Source organism: Podarcis vaucheri (genome assembly GCF_965113315.1).
Source record: "Podarcis vaucheri genome assembly, chromosome: 15".
In the NCBI taxonomy this organism is placed as follows: Eukaryota; Metazoa; Chordata; class Lepidosauria; order Squamata; family Lacertidae; genus Podarcis; species Podarcis vaucheri.
Window position 1 is genome coordinate 751,182 of NC_138753.1, and position 16,258 is coordinate 767,439.

Here is a 16,258-nt window from a genome sequence, read left to right on the forward strand (position 1 = left end):
GGGGTCCAATGAGTCCAGCATCCCGTCCTCCCGGTGGCCAACCAGATGTCTCTTCTGGGAAACCCGCAAGCAGGAGTCAAGCACTAGAGTCCTCTGCCCTCCCACAGTTTCCAGCGCCTGGGATCCAGAAGCATTGCTGCCCCTTACTGTGGAGCCATCAAAGCTAGGAGCCATCCATAGCCCTCTCCCCCTCCATGAATACGTCTAAACTATTTTAAAAGCCATTCAGGTTGGTGGCCACCACTGCCTCCAGTGGCAGGGAGTTCCATAGTTTAACTCTGTGCTGCACTTTCTTTTAAATGCAAAGGGGTTTGAGGAGGTTGGGGAGAGCAGAGCCCATGAAATCTACGGCCCAAGGATGGCTCTGGCCAGCCAGCAGAGAGGACCAGGGGCCAGGTGGAGAAGGGGCAGAGGGCTGCATTTCGGGCCCAGGCTTCAGGTTCTCAGCCCTGGAAGCTGTAACCAGAGCAGGACTGAGGGATCTTTGCCTAGAAATGGGAGTGGTAAATATCCTGCAATTGCCAGGCCTTGCAAACCCCAGTCACGAGGCCCTGTGACATTGCCTGCTTCTGTCGAAATGTGGTATGTATGCAGCCGGGCAGGCAGCTGGAATCATGGCACCGTTGTAAACAAAACCTGCCCTTTTCCCCTTAGGGGTATCCAAGAGCCCATATAGAGTCCTTACGTAGGTTCCCTATTGGTAGGATAGAATAACAGAGGCCAACCAGAGAATATTGAGAAGCAAAGCAGCTAGTGAGCCTGATCTTTATTGATCTGTTGCAACAGGGTCCTCACTCATCACACAAAGGAGAGAAGGAGGAACCCAGAAAAATGGAGCGCAAGGCCTTATAAAGACTTTTGAAATTGCCACCCTGTAGATCAAGACCACCCCCAGAAACATCATACATACATCACAGAAAGGGGTGTAACCTAAGACCACCCCTCAGATACATCATACCTACATCACAGAAAAGGCGGTGGCTCACACCCTATTCCTATCTTAAATGTGCCCTTAAGACAAGATTTGTGAAGGAAAAAGACCATGGGGAAGTTTCCCACTTTGACCTTGCAGAGAAATAACTGAGGTCAATTTGTTCAGAACTTTTTCTGTGGGGTTTTCAGACATGTGGTTTATATATTTATTTATGTATGTGTTTGCTTGGTACATTTATGAACATTTATTACATATCTAAGACCTTAAAACCTCGCCCAACCCCACAGGAAGGATCCACAGAGGTCTCCTGGGAAGGGTTTGGGAGGAGACTCAATGCACAGATTCCCCACTGAGCCTCTTAGCGCTCTTAGCCTCCAGGGATGTGGGCAGGTGGGGTTTGTATGGAGGGAAGAACTGGAGCCTCCTCTTGGAGCTGCCCCATTAGCTCTGTGGAAACAGGACAGTGCAATGGGATCCGTGGGTTTGATTCCCACGCTGAGGAGATGCACCCGAGGTCTCTGCAAGGGGGCTGGACTAGATGACCCTTGCGGGTCCCTTCCCACTCCACGGTTCTATGATTCTAAGGCAGAGCCATTAAAGTTGTAAAACAGGTCTTTAAAAAACATTTCACAGATGGTGAAAATCAGTAGCAACTAAAAAGAAATAAAACACATGTTAACTTCTAAAACCATGTTGAACTTTCTGGTCAACGTTAACAGAAGCAATTTGCCTTGAAGGAGAGGAGAGGGTTAAAAAAAAGCGTTTCTCCTTTCGTGTATTTTTTTATTCCCTTCAGCTTTCCGTACCGAAGGGTGGGCCTTACTTGGCTATTTCTTTTCTCCACTGGTCAGTCTAGCTGTCGCTCCGTTAGGCGGCGGCGTACGATTGGCTGACCCGCCTTCGGCTTCGACTCATTGGGTAGACCGCGGCTTGCCCTTATCTAGGGTCGGGCGAGCGGTCCTTCAGCCGGGGAGCGCCTTCGGAGAGCTCTGATTGGATGTTTTCCCTGCGGCTCATCTCTACCGCGCGTCTGATTGGGTTAATCGCTCCTGGGGGCCTTGAGCTCCGCCCCAGGGCTACGCCAGCCCGGCAGCGGCTTCCGGGAGCGAGGATGGCGGCCGAAGCGAGCGCCGTTGCAGCCATTGATGCGGCAGGTGCGAGGTTGGAGAGGGGACCCAGGTGTCCGGGAGGGGACCCAGGAGTCCGAGACCCATGTCGGCAGGGGAGGGGACCCAGGTGTCCGGGAGGGGACCCAGGAGTCTGAGACCCATGTCGGCAGGGGCACAGGGACCCAGGTGTCCGGGCACCGGAGTCACTCCAGTTTCGATCCGAATTTAGCAAGCCTCCTTGTGTTCAATGGGATTTACTCGCCTGTAAATCCTGTAAGGATCGCCTGGTTTGTAGGAAAATGTATTTTCTATCCCGCTTGAGTGAATGGGAGGTAGATTCAGTGGGGAGGGCAGGCGCGGGAGGGTTTCGCTTTACACATAGCCCTAGCTGAACTGTGGAACCCACCGTCACAGGACCTGGTGGCAGCTGGCTGCAAAAGGAGCCGAATCAAATACCCAAACTCCACAGTAAGACGGACTGGAATCTGGAACCGGAATGTCAAAGGCTGTCTTTGCGTGAGCTGTGCATGCCTTTGCAGGATTTGGAGGCTATTTGTTTTATTTTTATAAAATTCATAGAATTTATACACCACCTGAGTATAGAAGAAACCTCAGAGCAGTTTACAAAAAGAGGAAACAATAAAATCATCAAGGAAAAATTCACAACATTAATTAAAAACATGTGGAAAGTTAAAATACCAAACTGGGTTAAAATTCATACCAGCTTTCTAAGCCTCTGCACAGGCTTCTCTAAACAGGAATGTATTTGGCAGGTACCGAAAAGAGTACAGGGAAGGTGCCGGCTCAATATCAATAGGCAAGGAGGTCCAAAGGTTCCTCTGCCATTGGGAACTGAACCAAGGAGATCTTTGCAGGCCGAATGTGCCCTTTACAAACCAGAGACTCCCTCCCCTCCCTTCCGTGTCTCCCCAGAGAAGGCGCGAGGGAAATATGCTGCTCTCTCCTTCGCCGCCATCGCCATCGTGGTGGGGCTTCCGCTCTGGTGGAAGACGACAGAGACCTACCGCGCTGCGCTGCCCTACTCGGAGATCGCTGAGCTGGACACCCTCCTGGTGAGGACACACTCTGCCTCTTCCCCTCCTCAGCACTGTGCTCCAAGGGTCCCCTGCAGAGCCGGAAATAGGCCCCTCGTAGAATCATAGAACTGTAGGGTCCCCCACAGGTCATCTAGTCCAGCCCCCTTCAATGCAGGAATCTCAGCTAAAGAATCCCTGGCCGATGGCCTCTCTTTAAAAACCTTTCCGCTGCCAAACTGTCAGAAAGTTTATCCTGATGTTTGGTTGGAATCTCCTTTCTCCTAACTTGAATCCGTTGGCTCAGGTCCTACGCTTTGGAGCAGCAGACAAGAGTGGAAATTCAGATATTTGAAGACAGCTCTCATGTCACCTCTCAAAATCTGCTGAACAGGTGGGGTCTGACCAAGGCAGAATAGAGCAAGACTAAGACTTCCCTTCATCTGGGCACTAGACTTCTCTTGATGCAGCACAGAATAGCAATAGCCTTTTTTGCCGCTGCATCACACTGTTGCCTCCAGACTCCTCATATGTGCTGCTTGCTGTCTCAGGCAATCCTAGCAGGACGGGGGTCTGCCTTTTGTTAGGTGCTGACATTGAAAACCCTAAACAGCCTCAGTCCTGTATACCTGAAGGAGCGTCTCCACCCTCATAATCCAGCCCGGACACTGAGGTCCAGCGCCAAGGGCCTTCTGGTGGTTCTCTCACTGCAAGAAGTGAGGTTACAAGGGCCTTCTCGGTGGTGGCACCTGCCCTGTGGAATGCCCTCCCAGCAGATATCAAGGCAATAAACAACTATTTTACTTTTAAAAGACAACTGAAGGCGGCCCTGTTTAGGGAAGTTTTTAATGTCTGATGCTGTATTGTTTTTAACATTTGGTTGGAAGCCACCCAGAGTGGCTGGGGAAACCCAACCAGATGGGTGGGGTATAAATAATAAATTATTCTTATTATCATTATTATTGTTAACCTGGCCGTCCCACGAAATCTTCTGGACTAGGAACTTTGACCTGGATTTGATCAGCCCCAAACAGCATCACTACAAGTCTCGTGGGGAAAGCTCAGGTCCTCCTTGCGGGCTGGTTGCCCATGGTTGCACCTGCTGACGTTGCGCTTTTCGGATTCAGTTCCAGCTGACGGTGCCCGTCTCGGTGGTGTTTGCCAAGGGGACCCTTCCAGGAGATCTGGAGCGGAAACTGCCCTTTAGGAAACCGCAGGAGGCCGAGATCCCCTTGAACCGTGAGTTGGTTGATGTTGCTTCCGGGTCTGGCTCTGCAGGTGATGATCCACTGTGCGTGGGGCAGGTGGCCACCCAACCTCTGCTTAAAAATCCTGCCTCCCCCCCCCCCCACTTCTCTCTCAGTCCTGAGAGTTCCTCTTTCACCATCCTCTGAGAGAACGAAGGAGCCAGCATGGGCTGTCTCGATCTTCTCTGGTTTGGTTAGTTAGACTATACAGGGATCAGCAAACTTTTCCAGCAGGGGGCCGGATCCACTGTCCCTCACACCTTGTGGGAGGCCAGACTATATTTTTTTGGGGGGGAAAGAACGAATACCTATGCCCCACAAATAACCCAGAGATGCGTTTTAAATAAAAGGGCACACTCTACTCATGTAAAAACACACTGATTCCTGGACTGTCCACGGGCTGGATTGAGAAGGCGAATGGGCCGGATCCGGCCCCCGGGCCTTAGTTTGCCTACCCCTGGACTAGAACTATAAACGTTGCTGCCCAAGTTCTATATTTCCAACAATAAAAAACTTTGGTCATTTTCTTACCTGCAAGCATTTCCGGGGTTGCGTGATTTCAACGGATGAAGGGCCTTGTCTAAGCAAGAATCGGCGGCTTTAACGCTGCTCACTCTGCATCCCACAAGGCTTTCTGCTGTTAACTGGACCCTGTTATCCCCGAAGGAGTGCTGGGGGTGGGTGCTGGGGACCCAGTTATGTTTGGGTTTCGGAAGCAGCCCGGGGGTTGGCTGAGGACCGTCACCCGCAGAGCAGACGGCCTCATCCTGTGTCTCCTTCCTCCAGCCAAGACCAGCGTGACATCCCGCTATGAGGTCTCCTACCGCCGAGCCACTTCTCAGGAGGAGAAGACGCTGTCCCGGGCCTCGGTGCCAGGTAAAGGCTCCGATCTGTGTGATGGAGATGGGTGGACCACAGGTTCCCCAAGTGGGCGGTGGCGTCTCCTGGGGGGCAGGTGGGATTGCCTGGGGGCAGCAGGGGGATGCGGGAAGTGTCAATGACTGTCAGATTCTGAAGAGCCGGTATCGCTGGAGCAACTTCATCAATTGTATTAAGTTAATTAAGCTAAATGGCTTTTGACTAAACGTGCAATTCTTTGCTCCCATTTTTAACTTTACTGTGCTATTCTTCCTTAGTGGGCTGTGCAAACTGCTATTCTGAATAATGATTTTTTCATAAAGTTGGGTGGTAGGCTCTGGGGGGGAGTTTATGGGACGCAGGAAAAAGTTCAAGAACCCCTAGATTTCACCTAGGATAATAATAATAATAATAATAATAATAATAATAAATTTATCAGATGTCTTCTAAAAGTCAGATACTTGTTTTTCTCTTTGACATCTGATGGGAGGGCGTTCCACAGGGCGGGTGCCACTACCGAAAAGGCCCTCTGCCTGGTTCCCTGTAACTTGGCTTCTCACAGTGAGGGAACCGCCAGAAGGCCCTCGGCGCTGGACCTCAGTGTCCGGGCAGAACGATGGGGGTGGAGACGCTCCTTCAGGATTAGGATGCGATCCTCTCCATGAGGGATGCGGACAGAGGATTTTGGGGTGACTGCTGTGGGCACCATTACCCCCTCTGACTGCTTCTCCCTGCCCTATGAGACCCAAAGGGAGAAGGGGCCTGCACTGACATGTGACAGGAGTTTCTTTAGCGAGACCATAGAGAAGGTGCCTGTCTGATACGCAGTGGAAGGGAGTTCCAAAGGGGAAGGGGAGGTCCTGGTGAGTAGGTGGGCTTTTGGGGAGGGGCTTTCCCTCTGCATAGCTGGATGGGGGGAACCCCACAGCCTCACCTCCTCTTCTCATTCCAGAGGCGGGCGAGGGGCTCCTTCCAGCGCAGGAGGCTGCTGTGGGCTCCCTCACCATCTACGTGATCCCGAGAAACTCTCTTCTCCTGCCACAGGTAGACTGCCCCTCTCCTGCCCTCTCTGCTACTCCCCACCCTCCAGCGGGTGGGAAAGTCCCCTTTATGGAAAGGGGGCATTTAAATTATGCAGTAAATAATAATAATAAATCTTATTTATATCCCGCCCTCCCCGGCCAAAGCCGGGCTCAGAGCGGCTAACACCATTTTGGGTTGGCTCTCCATGCTTTATATGTTGTTCTAGCAAAATTGTGTGATTTGTCCCACCTCGCAGGGCAGAACTAACTCACTATAGTTTGCTCACTGCCGTCTTTCTTCCTCTGCAGGAGGTCCCCGTCTACATCGGCAAGCGGCGCAGCGCAGTGGTGCGGGCACCTCGGGGCTCGGGAGACGTCCTGGCAGCTGTGGATGCCCAGGTCCGAGAAGTCGCCCGTGCCATGTCCTTCAGCCTGGAATCCATCGCAGAGGCCCTCTCTGACCGCGTTCCCCTCGGCCAGCCGGGCGCAGAGTGGAAGCGCCCTTTCAAATCCAGTCTGGGTAGGGATTGGCGGGCAGAGAACCTTCCCTTTTCCCAGCCGGAGAGTCTTGTTGGAATCTCCGTTTGACCGAGCTCCTCCTCCAGTCGAGTCTTCAGATCTGCTCCGATGGTGATTAATGGCCTAAGCCTTTGATGAGGCTCCAGGCCTGTTCCCATTACGCAGAGTATACAAGTAGCAGCAGAAGGAAAAGAAATACGAGCTACATTGCTAAGAATTTTATTTCTAACTACGCAGAAAAGACAGAAAAGAAATATACATCCTCTCTCTGTGAAAGCAGAGAGGCAACTGGTACAAAGAAACAGGAAACCAGTAATATCAACATCCGTCTCCCATCTCCCGTGAGACTTCCAGCAGTCTGGAATGTAAACAGAGTCTTGTGACTCCAAGCACTGCACAGTGGCACAACAGAAACCCAACAAATCTCCCTTACCTGCTGGGGTTGCACCTGTGGGATTTCTGCCTGCCAGGAAGACCTCTCCCCCTTCTTTTGCCTCTGAGCCAAGCACACTGGCCTGTTGAGAGGATCCTGCCCCATCTATGCCCACTCAACCCGCTTTGATCGGCGGAACTGGCATTCTTTCAGCTGTGCTGCATTTGCAAGAATTTGATGTTTTAGTGTGGCAGCACCTGCACTTTGGAACTCTTGAGATGAAGGAAGCGCCTTTGCTGCCCTCTTTTCAGCACCTGCTGAAAACATTCTTCTTTGGGCAAGAACGTTTAGAAAACCGATTCAAGTCTTCGTCTGTTTTTAGTCCATTGCTATTTTTGAAAGTCTTAAATTATTGCCATTTTTTCATATATTTTTTCCATAAAATTTTGTTTATTTCGGTTTGCAATGTATATGAATCAGAGAGAACAGTTAGGACAACAGATGAAAATTGAAAGATGAAAAACAGAGCTGTAAATTAACACACAGAATGAGCACAGTTGCAGGTGCCAGCGAAGAATATCGCATTGATCTGGTTTATGAAATCTGTTTCCAGATTTGCTAAGTTTGGGTTAAGGTTGCCTTGGAAAAGATGGTTCTGCTGTGTATTTACTTGATTTATTTCATTAAACACCACTTGATTGTAGAAGAAACCTCAAAGCGGTTTACAAAAAAAGAGAAAACCATAAAATCATCACAATTTACAGCAGTAATTTAAAGAGTACAAAAAGTTGAAACAACAATGGATTGAAACAAATTAAAATTCACCTTAAGTTTCTAAGCACCTGGACTGGCTTGTCCAAACAGGAAAGCTTTGAGCAGGTACTGAAATGTTGGTGGCGAAGGCACCTGCTTCATATCAATTAGCAGGGAGTTCCGAAGTCCAGGTGCCGCCACGCTAAACAACTGAGTCCTTACGAATGTGAATGGGGTTTTATGTGGCACCCGTATGTTTTAATTTGTTGGGAGACATCCAGAGTGGCTGTGGCAACACATTGCGATGGGTGGTACTCAGAGACATATTGCGGTAAGAGTACCAATTCTTCAGATTAAAGAGGTTGGGTGGGCACATAACAAAGGAATACCAAATCATGTTAAAAGGGCCTGGAAGTTCTAGTTCCTGCTGAAGTCTCCAGCGTTGCCTAATTTTCCGCACTGTGACTCCATTCGGAGTGAGTGGCCCCAAGTGTCAGATTTCGGACAGTTTTCCATTCAGCCGCAATGGCTATTCAAACTGCCAAGATCAATTCTTTTGACCGTCAGAAACATTCAGCGATGTTAATTTTGGGCAGCAAACCATCGTTTCTTTAGTAGCATTTATTCTTGGTCAATTCTCTCAGTGGATAGTTTTATCATTTCCTTGTTTTTGTAAAGCCCCTTGTGGGTTCTTTTTAAACAATCAAGAGGTATATAAATTTTACGAAACAAGTAGCCCCATCCGTAGAGTGTGAGGCTCTTAATCTTGGGGTTGTGGGTTCGGGTCACACACTGAGCAAAAGATTCTCGAATTGCAGGGGGGTTGGACTAGATGGCCCTTGCGGTCCCTTCCAGCTGATTCTATGAGTAAGTCAATATATTCCCCCTCCGCTCTGCTGCAGGATACGAGGTCACCTTCAGCCTGCTGAACCCCGACCCGAGAGCTCACAGCGTCCACTGGGAGATTGAGGGGGCCATTCACCGCTACGTGGACCCCCTCCTGGGGAAGCTGAGTACACTGGCCGAGTTCTCCGTGGACTCTCAGGTGAGTGCCGGGTGCGAGTTTCCCGGGAGTCATGCAGCGCCCCTGCCCTGCGAGGGGGGCTTACGGACACATCTTTCCCCCTAATTCTGCAGATCCTCTACTACGCCGCCCTGGGGGTCACGCCCCGCTTTGACGCTGCTTCCTCCAGCTATATCCTGAGCGCCCACAGCCTCCCGCACGTCATTAACCCTGTGGAAGCCAGGCTGGGTGAGTCCCTCTTTCTCCCAACCAGGGAGGGGGTGGCTGGTTATTATTATTCCCCCCCAAAAATTTTATTGGTTTTCACAACATTATAAACAAACAAACACATAAGACAAACAAACATAAACCATAGCCTTATTGAAAATTACTCTTATTAGCATTGTTAAGTGAATTCCTCGCGTCCCCTTGGTTGAATTTCATTGCATATCCTTTTAACGGTTTTCCAAATCGCAGTTCTTATAAAATTTAACTTAAACATTAACATCCTTGGATCTTCACATTATGAAATTAAACATATTAATTTATCACTTAACATAAAATCCTAATAAATAAAATCCTAAGCCAATTAAGTATCTGCAAGCTGTTTTCAGTTAATTTAACTTAACATATTTAACTAAATAGTCATTAGATTTAATCCACTCTTCCGGATACGCCTCCTCCTCCTTCTGGTCGCGGACTCTTCCGGTTAGGTCGGCTAGCTCCGAAAAATCCATCAGGGGGTGGCTGGTTATTGGTTCTTCCCAAGAGATCCCAGAAGCCCTTGCTGCCCTCAGCCGGCCAGGCCAAGTGAACCAGTGTCCAGATTTGGCCCCTTAATTATTACGCATTTGCCTTTGTATCCCACCTCTTTTCTCCAAGGAGCTCAGGGTGGCGCCACACGGTTCTCTCCTTGTTTAATTCCCCCAATGAGGTGAGTTAGGCTGAGACAGGCAGTGAATGACCCCCAGTGTCATCCAGGGGGATTACATTTCATTTTCTGCCTTCATCTGAGGATCACAGGACAGTTTACATTATAAAAACGCAAAAATACATACCACAATATCAAAGAAAACCATAGCAAACGCATACAGTTTAAAAGGCCATCAATCTCAAAGCCCACACCCGGAATATCTTCCGACAACACCGTAAGGAAGAGGCCACCGCCCTACCCCCAGAATATTTCAGGTCTTAGAACTCACTGCGGCACCTATTTTTAAGAAAGAGATCTGAACATACCAACAAACAATGGAACAACTCCACTAGGCCAAACAATGAGATTTTAGTCCTTAGTTTCTGGGGCATTTAACACCAATGACTTCTCCTCGCTACTTATTTCGCCTAGTGGTTGATACCACTACTTTTCATTCCCCCCCCCCCCAAAGATCTTTACTGAAACTTAACATATATACATAATAACCAAAATTCCCAATGATTCCCTCACATAAAATATAATATCTAAATTACAACAGCTACTTAATTATACACTTAATTATAAAACCCACCCCCTACTTCCCTCCACAGCAACTCAACTCAATTTCTTTCTACCTTTTTTCTTTGCATTCTATAATAAATTATTTTTGTTACATTCTGATTTTTCCTTCTTTCTGTATTGGTTTTGTTATTGCTTACATTTTTTTATTCTAAGCCTATTAGCGCGTCATTTTTAGAACAGCATTTTGACATGTAATCTTCAAAACACTTCCACTCCATTCTTATCTTTTGATTTGATTGATAACTGAAGTTAGTTTTGCCAATTCTATATACTCACTTAATTTACAAATCCACTCTTCCTTTGTCGGTGTGTCCTGAGATTTCCATTTACCACTACTTTTCAAATGATCTCTTGCCATCATTTTGTGCAAATCAATGCCCCCGAGTGGCTCCCGGTTTCATCAGATGAAATAAAAATGTTAATTCCTGTTCAGGGAAGTTTTTAATGTGTGACAATTTAGTGTATTTTGGGTCTCTGTGGAAGCCACCCAGAGTGGCTGGGGAAACCCAGCCAGATGGGCGGGGTACAAAATTATTATTATTATTATTATTATTATTATTATTATTATTATTATTAGGCAAGGGAAAGCTGCTGGCTCAGATGGGATAGGCTCTTTAAACTAGACCCTGACTGGCCAACCTATTCACAAGGGTATATATGACTGGACTTATACCAGAGGCATGGGCAAGCGCAATCATTGTTCCCATATTGGCTCTCCATAGTGGGACTCCAGTTCCCCAACTAGCGCAGGACGATGGGTGTTCTAGTCCAAAACATCCTTCTCTCTCTCTCTCTCCCTTCCCGCAGGTTCCAGCGCCTCCTCGCTGTACCCGGTCCTCAATTTCCTGCTCTATGTGCCAGAGCGCCTGCACTCGCCCCTCTATATCCAGGACAAGGATGGCGCTTCCGTCCCCACCAACGCTTTCCACAGCCCCCGCTGGGGCGGCATCATGGTGAGGAAGTAGGTAGGGCTGCCACAAGCTCTGCAGGGACGTTGCAAAGTCATTTCTTGCTTGAGAGCAATGAGCAATCGAGCCTTTAGTGTTGTTGGCCCCGTGGAACACTCTGCCACTGGAGACTCGACAGGCGCCTTCTGTTTTGTTTTTTACTTTTAAGGCACCTGCTGAAAACTTTGTTTTCTTTTTTTGAAAACTAGTTTTTTAAATGTCTTTTTATGGTGTATGTAAGACAGACAGGACAGTTATAAAAAGAGAGGAAAATGAGAAGATGGAAGGCAAAACTGTAAAACAGGCCCACGGAATGAGCACAGTTGCACGTGGGTGAAAATAACAAAGCCCAAGGCAGGAAAGAAAGAAGCGAGGATAAATTTGGCCATCTCATAAAGAATATCAGCGTTATCTGATTGTCAAGTCTACTTCCTGGTTTGCCAGGCTTGCAGCAAGCGTTGTCTTGAACATGATGCTTCTGTTGTATATATTTCACAAAGGAGGACTAAACGGTATAAAAAGCGCCTGGAGGTTCTAGTCCTCATTAACATCTTAAATTATGCCCCATTTTCTCCATCCTAGCACTGTTCCAGAGGGGACCAAGCGGCCAGTCTCCTATTTTGGCCTGTTTTCCATTGAGCTGCAGTTGCTCTTAGCTGCCAAGATCATATATAAGACCAATTCTTTTGAAAATATATCTACATAGGTATAATCAAAAATACCCAGCAATGTTGATTTTGGAAAACAAACCAGTTTCTTTGGTAATATTGATCATTTCCATCAACATACTATAGAAAACTCTTTCTATTCCACCAGGTTTGTGCAGGCCTTCCATTGTGATTGATGTCTGCCTTTTAACATTTTTTGTATGCTTTTATGTGTATTTTTGTCATAAACCACTTGGAGATTTTTCTTTAACGCAATGGCGGCCCTTTTGTACGTGAATAAATGAATGGCTCTCTCGTTTCCAGGTGTACAACGTGGAGCGTGAGACGGCCAACGAGACCTCCCTCCCGAGGAGGGTGGATATCGACATGACGCGGGTGATGGAGGTGTTTCTGGCGCAGCTGCGGTGCGTTTTTACGGATCCTAGAATCATAGAGTTGGCAGGGACCCCCAAAGGTCATCTAGCCCAACCCCCTGAGAGCACCTGCTCCGCATGCAGAAGGTCCCAGGTTCCTCTTTCACGTTCAGCACCATGAGGACTAGGAACTTGCTTTTATTTTCAGGGGAAGGGCTGTAGCTGAGTGGCAGAGCATTGCTTTGCATGCAGAAGGCCCAGGGGCATAGGGCAGGGCTGGGATAGACTCTCGTTCTGAAACCCTGGAGAGTAACTGCTGCCAGTCAGTGTAGGCAATACTAAGCTAGATGGACCACCGGCCTGATGTCCCTATTTAAATGAACTGGGTTTTTTTTAAAACCATGAGGACTGGAAGCTTGCTTTTATCATCTGCTTTGCATGCAGGTCTCGGGTTCAGTCCCCAGCATAACCTCCACACAGGGCTGGGAGAGGCCCCTTGGCTGAAACCCTGGAGAGCTATTGCTGCCAGTCAGTGCAGGCAATGCTAAGCTAGATGGGCTGGTGTGGCGACTTGCTATATAAACACACACACACACTTATTAGTTTTTTAACATACCATTTTCAACAATAATTAAACATACTTTTACATCTTATTCATTTTTTTTTTACTTCCATCAGCCCTGTCTGAAAATTTTCCAATCTAATCTCTTAGTATGCATTTCTTATTTTCCCTATTGCATTTCAAACTCCTAACCAATACCTCTATCTTTTTCTACTTTGTAACACTTCGTATATTTCTCCTTACAAAACTTCTTGTAGTCCTACCAGCGTAATTTGTAGGTTACAGTTGCTCTTCAAATAATTCATATACTTCTTCCAATCTTCTGTAAATCTCTGGTCCCGCAGGTTTCGAATCCTTCCTGTCATTTGGTCCAATTCTGCATAGTCCATTAATTTCGTCTGCCATTCTTCTTTCGTAGGAATTTCTGGTGTGGCGGCTTGCTATTACGACAGCTACCCACATCCCTGTAGTTCAGTGTTTTCATGGGATTGTTTATTGTATATTTTGATTACAGGGGCTTGTATTCTAGTGCTTGTGTGTTGCTGATTTCTGTATTTTGTAATCTGCGTGGTTTTGGCATTAAGCCGTCTATAAATCTGTTGCCCTAAGCGGTGCATAAAACTGTTGTTGCAGAAGCAACAGATAAACCTGCTGGTGTCTAAATCGGCTCGCTGGGCCTCTTCCTCTCTGCAGCTTGCTGTTTGGGATCCTGCCGGGTCCCCTGCCGGAGGGGGCCATCCTCGAAAGCCCCGGGAACGAGGGTCTCTCCGACTGGGAGCTGGACCGCCTGCTGTGGGCTCGGACGGTGGAGAATGTGGCCACCGTCTCCACCACCCTGACCTCCCTGGCCCAGCTGCTGGGCAAGATCAGCAACATCGTCATCAAGGACGACGTGGCTTCTCAGGTAAACTCGCAGGCGGGTCTTCCGGCGCAGCACCGCTCCAGTTTGCCTCCCTCTTTGGGGCCCCGTGCTGAGCCCGTTGCTGCGGCCACAATTGCCAAGTCTCGTGGTGCCTTGAAAGGGGGTTGGTCTAGATGACCCCTGGGGGTCCCGTTCAACTCTGTGATTCTAAGCAGGGACTCTCCCACTCAGCTACAGCCCTTCCCCTAAAAATAAAAGATTCAAATGAAGGACAAAGGTTCCGAATTCAGGGCTGATTTAAACAGAAACTTTTCCTGTTGAGAGATAGCAAAGTGGGTGAAAATATAAGCAAACCAGAAACGCACGTTGGGGGAAGTCTTGGAGGGGAGGGAGAGAGGGAGGAATATATAGTAAATGTTAAGAATTTCAGGTGTATGTAATGAACGAAAATGAAAAATGAATAATTTTTTTTAAAAATAAAATAAATAGAAGTGAGGAAGCTGCTCTTTGCCAACCTTCTGCATGCAAAGCAGCTGTCCTGCCACCAAACTACGTCCTGGCCCAGCAAACCCGGCCTGATCCCTGTGCCCTTTTTTTAACCCTAGGTGTACCACGCTGTGGCATTCGCCCAGGAGGCGCTGGCTGAGCTCAGCCAGGGGCGCCTGGACTCTGCCTTCCAGGCCAGCAAGGCCGCCATCAACGCCTCAGAGAGGGCCTTTTTTGACCCATCCCTCCTCCACCTCCTCTACTTCCCTGACGACCAGAAGTTCGCCATCTACATCCCCCTCTTCCTGCCCATGGCCGTCCCCATTCTGCTGTCGCTGGTGAAGATCGGCCGGGAGATGAGGCAGAGCAAGAAAGTGGCCATCAAGGTGGACTGAGGCACACGCCCAGCGTGGAGAAGTTGGCACCCGGGGTGTGCGGGGGTGAGAGAGGGGTCTGGATGCAACCCTCTCCCTCTTCCTGGGATGGGGCCCCGTCCTCCTCTTGATCTGAGTTTCACGCTCTCTGTGTTGGAGAGTTTGCCGCTGGATTCAAAGGGTGCTGCCGAGACTGTGATGAGCCCATCCAAAGAAGAATGCTGCGGCGTTTGGGATATTATTATTATTGCCATTGGAAACAACTTCCGTTGTTTTATATAGAAGGCACAGTTGCATCTTGTTGCTACAAACACTCTCAGCGAAAACCAACCGAAAAGCCGAAATTCATAATCGTGTCCTCCCCAGCAGCCAGCTACCCCATCCAGACTCTCTTAATCCTACAATATTGTCTTCACTCTTTGCAAAGTCCACACACACACACAAAAAACAGGCGCCCACAACATAAATAAGTATAAATTTGTACTTTTGGATATAAGGAGTTTAAACGTGCCGAAAATGTCTTAGGCAGAGGCCAAATGAAGAAACGAGAAGTTTTGAGAAAACCACAAGCCAACGGCAAATAAATGATGTGTAATGAAATACTTCAGTAGCCAGCTATTGTTTCTAAAATTCGATGTAAATATTAATCGCATCACACACCCCCAAATGGATGAAATAAAAAAATTCATTCCAGTAGCACCTTAGAGACCAACTAAGTTTGTTATTGGTATGAGCTTTCATGTGCTAAAGCTCATACCAATAACAAAATTACTTGGTCTCTAAGGTGATACCAGAAGGAATTTTTTTATTTTGTTTTGACTATGGCAGACCAACACGGCTACCTACCTGTAACCCAAACGGATGGTTTGGGAAATATTATCTCCCTGGGGTTGTGGATTTGGTGCTTTTTAAAAAACAGATTTTCCTTTTTGCAGAAATAAGTTTAGGAAGAATGCAGTGGGGTGGAATGGGCCACTTCTCCTATTTCTGCCCCCCCCCCGGTCATTTTAAGGGTGGCCTCCAATAAATCTTGTTCACTTGCAGGGCTATGAAGGGGCTTCCTCCTTGGTTTGCCATGGAAAGTTTGCATGTTGGCATAAATTCTGCCCTTGTTGATGGAGAGGATGGCATGGACCAACTACCAAAGGACACTTAGGGATGTTCCATAAAAGTCTGGTTGGATGGATTCTCTTTCTGCAGGGTCGTCGTTCTTGGGCGGGTGGGGCAGCGGCACCCTCCTGTGGGTGTTGGGTTGGAGCAGCGAGGGGGCCCCTGTGGCCCTCCAGATGTTGAGGCCATCAGAAGGGCCCTGCTGCGGATGGATCAGGCCTCAGGGGGCCCATCTGGTCCACCTTCCTGTTCTCACAGCGGCCAACCTTGCTGTCCATAAGGAGGCAGGACCCGAGTGCGAGAGCAGCACTCCTCACTTGCGATGCTCCACTCTGACAGTGGAGGCAGAACACTGTTTGCTGGAGGGCAGCACTTTGGCTATCGCTGTGTTATAGGAACGGTGGGAGCTGCCTCTGTCAAAACTGAGCGAGACCGGTGGTCGATCTAGCTTAGTATTGCCTACACTGGTTGGCAGCTGCTCTCCAGGGTTTCAGGCAAGGGAGTCTTTCCCAGCGGAACCTAGAGAGGCTACCAGGGACTGAACCTGGG

The 16,258-nt window shown here is 48.3% G+C and overlaps 1 protein-coding gene across 1 annotated transcript; it reads left to right on the forward strand.

Moving 5' to 3' along the window:
• The first annotated feature begins 1,971 nt into the window (after positions 1-1,971).
• PIGS (phosphatidylinositol glycan anchor biosynthesis class S) lies at positions 1,972-15,201 on the forward strand. Its single transcript, XM_082201813.1, has 12 exons — positions 1,972-2,088; positions 2,977-3,116; positions 4,205-4,316; positions 5,111-5,200; positions 6,135-6,226; positions 6,514-6,724; positions 8,752-8,894; positions 8,987-9,101; positions 11,155-11,300; positions 12,266-12,366; positions 13,571-13,781; positions 14,345-15,201. The coding sequence occupies exons 1-12, from the start codon at positions 2,046-2,048 to the stop codon at positions 14,618-14,620; spliced, it is 1,680 nt and encodes a 559-aa protein (XP_082057939.1). The 5' UTR covers positions 1,972-2,045; the 3' UTR covers positions 14,621-15,201.
• The last annotated feature ends 1,057 nt before the right edge of the window (positions 15,202-16,258 follow it).

Coding starts and splice junctions, on each gene's coding strand:
- PIGS (XM_082201813.1), top strand. CDS start 2,046: ATGGCGGCCGAAGCGAGCGCCGTTGCAGCCATTGATGCGGCAG. Junction 4,317..5,110: donor GGCCGAGATCCCCTTGAACC/GTGAGTTGGTTG, acceptor TCCTTCCTCCAG/CCAAGACCAGCGTGACATCC. Junction 9,102..11,154: donor CCCTGTGGAAGCCAGGCTGG/GTGAGTCCCTCT, acceptor CCCTTCCCGCAG/GTTCCAGCGCCTCCTCGCTG.